General features: G+C 37.3%; 1 protein-coding gene across 1 annotated transcript; it reads left to right on the top strand.

Annotated features, from left to right (window-relative positions):
* The first annotated feature begins 5,550 nt into the window (after positions 1-5,550).
* Positions 5,551-9,576, top strand: USP26 (ubiquitin specific peptidase 26). Its single transcript, XM_054576982.1, is given in 3 exon segments — positions 5,551-5,602; positions 5,605-8,225; positions 9,562-9,576. Coding segments are annotated over 3 exon segments (2,688 nt in total).
* Positions 9,577-10,248: the final 672 nt, after the last annotated feature.

The raw sequence follows: 10,248 nt of genomic DNA, 5'->3' as shown, positions 1-10,248 counted from the left end.
AACCACTTCTGTATCTTGACCCTCACTTATTCAGTGATATAAAAAAAAACACACACTTGATTTTATAGAAGTGATTACAGTTATAATCAGATGTCAGTGGAAGACATGTGACATAGAGATGTTACTTTCTCATAATCATTTAGCCTAAAGGACCTTTGAGGGTTTCTTCATCTTCCTCCATGGTGTAACTGCCTCCACATTTTCTCCTTTTGTGATGAATGCTTTGTGAATGAAAAATTCATGCACAAATTTAAAAGGTGTATTCTCATTGGTTCTCAAGTGTTTCTTGCTCTTAAAATTATGAAACTTCAAATGGTTGGAAATACAAATACAGTTTACAGAAGGTAAATAAAAAAAACCCTCTGAAGTCCTCATCAAGTGAGCTTAGTATATAAATAATAACTTGGATTTCTGGGTTCTTGGGCTTTCAGGCATTTTTTCCAAGGGCCAATTTCTCATTTGCTCTGTGAATATGAAGCTAAGCTTCATCATTTTGCAGAGTTGAGGCAGGACCTGAGAAAGCCCCTACCAGGAGATCCTCTCTTTTATCAAACACTGCTCCCACCCTGGGTATGTGCCAAGCTCCAGAAAATGGCAGTGAAAGGATATTTTCCTAGATCCTTTGTCCCCACTGGAAGCAAGGCTGTTTTTGATTGAGATGTTTACACTTAAATCTCTGTCCTTTAGATGCAGTAAATGCTCACATCCCTTGTGTTGCTGAGAGCACTGGCCACAATACCCAGCATGGAGCAGACATTCAGGAGATCACAATCTGCAACATTGGGCAGGTGCTCAGCGAATACTCAATGACCAAGAAGATCAATGTAAAATGAATTAGTAAATTAACAGTGAAACAGACAATTTGTACTAGGAATTTTTTAACCTTATGGCCAGCTTATTGACACCATAGGTCATGCCTCCTGATTTCATAGGAGTAGTACAGCTTTATGAGTTTCTGGCTATACTTTGAGATCAGCAGCTAGCCCAGTGTTTGGCACTAGTAGGTGATCAATCAAATCTAATTGACTGAGTTCATGGTTAAAATGAGAGGAAGGCACTTTGGCTTTCATAACTTTTGAATTTAGCTGTTATCCATATGTTTTGAATCTGGCATGGGAGTAGCAAAAGAGGAGGAGTATCACTACTGCTGAAGTTTATTTTAGGCTGCACAGATTAGTTACATAGTGCTCTTCATCAGGGTCTTAGTGAAACGATAAATTTCAGTTTAAAACCTTCTAAAAAAAAGAGCAATAAAAAAAGCCCCCAAAGCCTTTGAGTGATGAGATAGAATCAAGAACATGATTTAAGCTTAAGATGTGGTAGGAAAAGTGAGCAGTGGTTAGACCCTTCTACTGTGCATTAGCAAGGTGTTGTTTTTTTTAAAAGATTTTATTTACTTTTAGATAGAGGAGAAGGGAGGGAAAAAGAGACAGAGAAACATCAACGTGTGGTTGCCTCTCTTACACCCCAATCTGGGGACCTGGCCTGCAATCCAGGCATGTGCCCTGACTGGAATCGAACTGATGACCCTTTGGTTTTCAGGCCAGCAGTCAATCTACTGAGCCACACCAGCCAGAGCTCAGCAAGATGTTTCTTAATCTTCACTTTCCATGCTTAGTATGCTCAATGAAGTCTCCTTTATTCTGGAATGCAATGTAAGAAGGTTGAAGTGTGAAGAAGGAATGATGAACAGAGACTGTTTTTGGATACACATATCTCTTAACTAGTTTTGAAGGCAGGGAATGGTAATGCCATGAGGGTCTCAGATTATTTCAGCTATCATTAGAAAGAACAGACAACAATTTTTGATAAATACTGATCAGTTCAGATTGAAAATTTTTTGAATGCAGGCTGGAAGTGGTTCTGGGGTTGTAGGTTCATACTCTCAAATGGTCAAAATAAGAACAATTAAGACTTTTTTTGTGGAGAAGAAATAGTTTAAACTCTTACTCAGTATTAAAGTAAGACAGTGATAACTATTTATAAATAATCCATGACTTGACCCTTCCCTTGGACCCATGGACAAAGCCAAAGTGGGGAAGGATTGAGAGAGGGAGGTGGGAGAGGGGGACAGGAGAAAGTGGTGGCGGGAAGATGGAAACAAATGTATTTGAACAAAAAATAAAAAGTAAAAGAAAAAAAACCCAGATTAAAATTTGCATTTATACTTGAATGTTTTTATGGCCCCATTTCCAATCAATTCTTGGCCACGTGCTTTCTGATACAAACATTTATTGTGCTAAGTGCTAACCTATTCTTTAACTTATATTGGTCCACTACCAAATTATTCAGAAATTTTAAATTTTGAGTGACTAGGTACATCTGATCCTTCCCCACTGGTTTTTGAGTACAGGGAGCTAGCTGTGGGAAACTAACCTATATATGATGGCAAGGAATTGTTACTTATACTTATTTTTGTCAGTGAGCCAGATACTTTAAAGTTGACCATGGTGTTGGTGGGATATTACTCACTCATATAACTTTCTTGAAGTCACCGGTGTGTCCTATAAGAGGGCTAAGCATGGAAGAAACAAGTGGGGGACATTGATTTTGATACCTGACAGCCTAAAGTTTTAGAGGATCACTAAACTGTCTTTTTAACATATTTGTTCAGTGCTCAATACCAATGGGCTCATAATGGTGACCCCTGGAAGGAGCCATTCTATTTTAAGGAAGAATACCAACATGATGTTGCCTTGATTGTTAGGGAACAGAAGTATATCTGAAGGCTATTTTAATATCTTCTTCAAAAGTTCAGGGCTTTAGGAATGATTCCTTTACTTACTTGATACTCAAGAGACTGTCATCGCCTTGAACATGCTATCAAAAGTTTAATAAGTATTCACATAGATGTTTGAGATGTTTTTAGAAAGCTGCAACATTTGGCTGAAAGTTTTATGTATATTTTTGGCCATTTGACCATTTTGATATTAGATGACAAGCAGAGTTACCCATTTTTTGGCATTTTTGATATTTTTTCCATTACCATTTAGTCCCCTTCTATCCCCTTCCCCCCACTGCATAATCACCACACTGTTGTCCATGTCCATGAGTCCTTTTTCCTTTTTGCTCAATACCTCCACCCTCTAACCTCAGGATAACAGGTAAGAGAAGGGAGGTTAGGGGGTGTTTGGCTTTTTGTGTTGATCTTTTTCTGTCATATTTTTGGAACACTTAGTGGTAGGTTAAGTTTTCAGTTCTGCCTTGACTTTTTACATGTAGGATGTGGTGATCTTAGTGTAGTGTCATGATGCTGTTCCTCATAACCTGATTGGATTTCCTGTCCCCTTACATTAGTGATTTGCTGTCTTACTCTTTCCTTGTATTTACTTTCTGTTAGGGTAATGTTAGGGACCCCACAAGATACTGAGCAGAATAGTTGGAAGCATCTGGCCTGTCCTGAATCTGGCAGTATACGTGGAAATGTTAATACATAAAGAATTGGGGTTACAAATTTATCACAGTGAGACTAATTAAATGGTGCTAAGGAGAAGGTGAGTGGTATGTTTGAAAAGCTTCAGAACTTGTTTGGAGAGCTCTTGGACTGAAGTTCAGAAAGCTGTGAGTTCTCAATCCAGAAATGACCCAAGTCAGACAAATTTGATATACCCAACTTGTTCAAATACATGTCTCACTGGTGGTTTGGAAGGGAAAGCAAGTGGGAAGTAGAGAAATGGAATTACTTCAAGAAATTAACTTAATTTAGCTTGTGGAAGGCAAATACCAGACAATTCATGTTATTTGCAAAGTGTAATCAATTGGAAGAGAATGTGAAAGTAATTCTAGCCAATCAGAATAAGAAAAGTGCTAGACTGTGATTATAAAAATGGTTACTTTACAGTCTGAATTCTATGTATTCTGGAGCACAGATAGATCTCACACTTGCTTACCTAGGTGCCATAATTAGCCCTGGATAAAATGCCTTTGACTTACTTGTCCATGGATGGCTAAGGATGTCCTGAAGTTGTCCAGATAGTATTTTCTGGAAAAGAGAGTATGAAATCTAAGGCCTGCTAGAAGTTGTTTCATGTGATTTTCCCATTTGCCTATGTTGGTGGTCCAGTTATACTATTAGGCTTCATTGACAGTACTCCTCAACCCAGGTGACTCAGGGAATCTACTGATGATTCTACTTTAGACAGATGAATATGAACATAAATGCAGGTATGAGTAAAGCAGGGCTAAAGATCCTGGAGATGGTGTTATTTAGTACATAGTTCACCCATGTTGACCATAACCAGTTTTCATCTAAGCCATATGATGATGCATTAAGAAGTAGAAAGTAAAAATATGCTAATAAGTACTTAGTAAGAAATTTATAGACTCTTGAGTGCTGACTTGTTTTTGCCCCTGTTGCAATGGACAGAGGGACACAAGGCCTTTGACTTCTTTCCTTTTTCAACCTGGGGAATTTTTCAGTCTGCATAGATTAGACTGACCTTAAAACTTTGGGCATGTCTCCATAAGAACAGTGAAGCCAACATTGAAGCCAACAGGAAATTCTGCACTCATCATATGTTGAGGTTTTTTGTTTTTTTTTGTAAATATTTTATACTATGTGTTTGCTTGTTCAGTAGTAAAACAGTAATCACAGTCTTGAGCTGAGTCTCAGTCATCATTTTAACCAGCTTTCAAAATTGTCATAAGTTTTTTTATGTTCTTGCTCAGCATGACTTCAAATTTTTAATTACCTGGCACATGAAAATCAGGATTGCATATAATATACCAGGTCATCTTAGCTTGTGGGAGCTGGAGATAGCCAACTCTTTGATACCTACTATAACGTGGGATAGAGTGTGTGGACTTCCCCTAGTTCTACATGAAATATAGGAACATAACTGCATTTAGAAAGAGGTAGATAGATTAATTTGTGGCCTGTATATGAAGTCCTCTAGATTCCTGGACATTAAAAGATATTCATCTGTTATTGGGTTGAGGGCCACATAATACCTCCCACTTTCTTACTCACTTATTGACAGGTTTGGCATATTATATGCATACACCTGAGACATTGTTCATCATGTTCTTCACCTATATATTGAAAATCTTTGAAATGTTTAATGATTTCAGTTGAAGTGGGGAAATTAATACAGAATTAATCTAGCATTGTACTGGAAAAGAGATTTAGTGTATGGGAGTAGAGTTTGAGTTCTAGCCAAGCATTTTTCTAACAGCTTAAATAATTTTTCTTGATTTTTTTTCAGTAGCAGCCTTGCCTTGGGAATCAAGACTCTATGCTCATGTAACCATGGGCAGCTCTTGCCTCATGTAACTGTGGACAGCTCTTGAAGAATACTGGTTTAATTACTTAAGAGGTGGGTATCTAGAACTTTAGGAGGCTCTAGTATAAAACCAACACTAGAATCAGGACCATCGTGTATAGAGGACTAAAGAATCATTGCTTTAGTATTGTCTCCAGAAGCAAACTTGCAAAACAATTGGGAACTTATGATTGTCAATAATACAAGATACATGTATTTTATTTGTAAAGAAAACACAGCTGCTCTAATGGTACATGATTTTGTCCAAATAAGGAATAGGAAAACTGGGATGTCTAAGTCAAAAGAAGCATTCATTGAAATAGTGGAAGGAAAGGAGAAGTTAGACTGGTGGTTTATTTCAGCACTGGAGAATATATGACATTTCAGCTAGGTAATAATATTTAAAATGTGGTCTTTAGATCCTATGAAGAAAAACAAAATTATCTGCAGTTAACTTTCCAAAATAATACTTTTTTGTTTATTAAAAGATTGTTCTCCAGAGACACTGAAGAGTTGAACATGTCCACGGATAGAGTCCATCAAAAAAATCTTCAACCACCCAAGCCCGATAGGGATAAGGGTGCCTTTGCCAGTACAGAAACACAGGAGGAAATCAACAAAAATTTATTCGATGAGGTGCGTGAGAAGTCAAGAAGTGAATCTGAGATAGGAGAAGGAAGTAGAACACCTGACCTTCAGAAGATGCCTTTGTATACATCAGAGACATCAACACTTCCTTGTAAAGAATTATTAGAAAATAGGTGGGGGAAGAGAGAAAAGATGGTAACATCTAGCTCAGAGGTATATGAGAAATTCCAGGAAGAGAATCAATCTGTAAAAAAGAAGAAATCCAAGATAAATCCCTTGAAGAATAGAAGGCATAATGAGAAGAAAAAAATGTCATTAAAAGAGTTAAAAGAAAGTAAGAAATTATATTTGAGACTTTTATTCAAGACCAATTCTACTGGAAATCCTTACCTAGATGGCACTTGTCTTCTCCAGACTCTCTCTGAGAAAATATATTTGGCACTTCTATTAGAACCATTGTATAGTGAAGATGACCCAGAGTGGGACAGAATCAAGATGACTTTTGACTTTTATCCAGAGAAACTATGTCAAGGCCTGCCCAATTTGGGAAACACCTGTTATATGAATGCAGTTTTACAGTCTCTATTTTCGATTCCATCCTTTGCTTATGATTTACTCTATCAGAGTTTCCCATGGAGTAAAATTCCCTTTGATGCTCTTAGCATGTGCCTGTCACAACTTCTTGTTTTGAAAGATATTTATAGCGTAAAAATCAAGAAGAAGTTACTTATCAGTATTAAAAATGCCATTTCAACAGTAGCAGAGATATTCTCTGACAACTCACAGAATGATGCTCATGAGTTTTTAGGTCACTGTTTAGATCAGATGAAAGAGAACATGAAAAAATTAAACAAAATTTGGAAGACTAAAATTGAATCTGAGGAAGAAAATTCATCTCAACAGGCTTTTGCTGACAATGGTGTCATCAAAATGCTTGTTTGTCCTGTTATAACTAATTTTGAGGTGGAGTTGCTGCGCTCTATTATTTGTGAAGCCTGTGGTCAGGTTGTTCTCAAGACAGAAGTGAGTAATTATGTCTCCATCAACCTTCCCCAAGGAACAAAAACACATCCTTTGTGTATTCAATCTACTTTTGATCTTTTCTTTGGAGCAGAAGAGCTTGAGTATAAATGTGGGAAGTGTAACCACAATAGATCTGTTGCAGTGCACAAATTCAGTAGGCTGCCCAGGGTCCTCATTGTTCACCTGAAACGCTATAGCTTTGATGAGTCTAGGTCATTAAGGAAGGATGGCCGAGAAGTCATTATTTCTAAATATTTAAATTTGTCTTCTCATTGCAATGAAAGTACCCAGCCACCTCTTCCCTTGAACAAGAATGCACATATTAAGGATTTCCAATTTTTAAAATTCTTTCAAAAGATGAATTCTGAAATCTTTAGGTCATTGACACCTTCAACAAAGTTGACCTCAGAATGCAAGGATTGTCTGGCTCCACACATTGAATCAGAAAAAGAATCTGAACCACAAAAATATCAGGTTTTTTGGTCAAGCGAAGAACAAGAGGAGATTGACCTGGGAAAATATTCTAAACCAAATATAACAGAATCCATGTCAGTAAACTCAGGTTATAGCACAGCCATTGAACAAGAGCCATTAGTACCAGGCTTAACAAGGTATCGGGAAGATACCAACCTTTCTGTGATCTGTGAAGATGAAGGTAAACACAGTGGCCGAGTCACATGTCTTGCAGACATTCATCTTCAAAAAGTGTCTAGAAATCCAAACCTAAAGAAATATGAGAAAACCAATATGTTTGCAGCTGTTGATAATGTCACTGAGACTACTGAAGATTTTTGTGAGGATAAAAAAGCAAGAATTTCAGAAGAGTTCTCAAATGCAGCTGGACAGATCCAGCAGCATGAAAAGATGAGAATCTATGAACAACCCCTGCAGCAGGAATTGCTTCAAAGCCATCAGAAGCCAGATGCCCAGTGGTTCACAAAGGACCTTACAAGACCTCCAGAATTAAGCCTCCAGGAGTCCAATGTGAATTCCTTAGGTTCATCAGGTTTCAGTAAAAACCTTGGACACAAAGACTTTTTAGGAAAAAAGAAAAAAGCTGAAGCCAAGAAACGAAAGAGAAATTCCAAGATGAAAGATTGTTATGCCTATCGGCTGATTGGTGTTGTCAGCCATCTTGGGAATACCCTAGATTCAGGCCATTATATCAGTGATGCCTTTGACTTTGAGAGGCAGGCCTGGTTTACTTACAATGATATGCAAGTATCAAGTATCCAGGAGGCTCCGATGCGGAAGGCTAGGCTTTCTACTGGGTACATCTTCTTTTACATGCACAAAGAGATCTTTAAAGAGCTGATGGAAAGGAAAGAGAACTCCCAGCCTCATAGCACAAAGGCAGGGAAAAAACGTCAGAAGAAATAAGAGAAACAGACTTCTACTTGCCCAGATCTGCTTGACTGCCTCACTAGGTATCACTTCTTCCACAGGAGGAAAACTCTGAACTTAAGTCAAAGATGAAGAGGCAATTAGCATCCAGGAACAAAGTTCAAGCAGAAACACTTACAGGGAAATCTCTGTTCTAACACTTATACAGACACCTCAATCCCATAGTTCTGCCCTAATAAGCATTCTTCTCTGCTGTTAGACTAGAATTGTACTTTCTATATTTTAATGCAGTAGATTCCAAGTACAGTCCTTGAACGAGTAACATCAAGAGCATGGAGGAACTTTTTAAAATGCAAATTATTGGATTCCACCACAGACCTACTTATTCAAAAACTCTGAGCGTGTGGGTAGTATGTTGATTCTGATGCTTGAGAACCACTACTATAGTGTGTAGAGTATCTTGGTGTGCTTTGCTGTTACATATTTGAAATGTTTACATTTTTAATAGGGTTTGATCACATTTTTTGTTTGTTATATTCATGTATGTCCTTCCTTTGTAAACTTGTTAATATCAAAACATACATGTAAATTATTTTTCTGCTGATTATATGCAGCAATTTGATGGAAAAATAGTTTCTGGAGTTGTGGCAAAACAAAACAAAGCAGTTATTGAGGTCCTGGCAATAAAAAAAAATTGTTGCCTGGATCCTGGAAAGAAATAGTAAATAAAAAGGGAAACTTATGAATCCTCTTGGGCATATATAGGTGAGACTGAACACTAGATCAAGTCTTCACATTGTTTGCTAAAGTCCTCCTTTTCCTCCATGCCAAAGGGGCTATATACCATCAAGCTTAAACCTTGAAGATAAAGAAGTTGATTTGCCTACAAGAAATTGACCCACTTTTTTGTCTGCTAGCAAGCTGTTCTTGGTGAGCTGAGCACACCTTGCCATTTTGGTCTTCTTAGAGGGATGCTTGCATTGCCTTAAAGGAACACTGATTACCAGAACTTTTATCTGAAGCTTTGTAAATCCTTTTCATTCAACACTATGACTAATTCCATATTTATGTTGCTTCTCTGTACTTTATAGCATGGTGACTTTATTCCTTCAATGAGTAAGCAATACATGCTTTAAAGTGGATTTGTAGGGTTTTAAAGTTTTACTCATCACTTATTTGATGCAGTGTCAAAAATTTGCACCTGAATATGATCTGATTCTAAGTAAAAGCCTCATGGATCCTGGGTTGGTCATATTCTGTTGGAGCTCCCTGTGATTCAGGGATTTAGTAATTGTACTATTAAGCATATGCTATCTCTATAACCTAGCTTTTTCCTGCCTTTCAGGCAGTGAATCTGTAACACCTTGTACCTGGTTATAAACAAATTAATTGTACTAAGTGTCCATTTCACATCACACTAAGGGATTTAATTTTGGTCTTTCCTTTACCAACATGGGTATCCCCGCCTTGTGTATGGGGTATGGTCTTTAATAATCCAAGAACTTGTTGATTTTCTTAATCCCAAAGGCCTTTAAAGAAAGGAACTCAAATTTAGTGGTGTGAGAAAGTTAGAAAATGCCCTTTGAGGGGAAAGCGAGATTCTAAAGTTTTGGAATTGTATATAGAAAGTCTGAATGGGGCTTGAAGATTGTTGAGATAAATAAGGGGGAGTTTCCTAGATTGAATTAATCACTCTCATTGAAGAAAGTGTTGCAGATACAATAATGAGAGATTTGTTCAACTTGAGCAGTACTTCAACAGTTGACCTGGTTGAAGGATAAGGCTGAAGTTACATTTAGAGGAGGGAAGTGACAGTTTTGTTTCTCTTAGGCTTTTGACTTCTATAGAATAGTTAAATATGAGCCTAGTTACATTAGCATCAAAGCAGGAGTTTTGGTAAGAGTGAGATAAAAGTTATTTTGTTTTGAAAGGAGAATGGTGATGCCAACAGTTTTAAGAGATTTTAAAATTTTGAATGTAGTATATAGGGTATCACTATACATTTCTGAACATGCTGCTCTTCAGCATATAG

This window comes from Pteronotus mesoamericanus, unplaced genomic scaffold, assembly GCF_021234165.1.
Source record: "Pteronotus mesoamericanus isolate MK-2021 breed Mesoamerican mustached bat unplaced genomic scaffold, CSHL_Meso_final contig_40, whole genome shotgun sequence".
NCBI lineage: Eukaryota > Metazoa > Chordata > Mammalia > Chiroptera > Mormoopidae > Pteronotus > Pteronotus mesoamericanus.
This window is presented reverse-complemented; position numbering and strand designations above follow the sequence as displayed.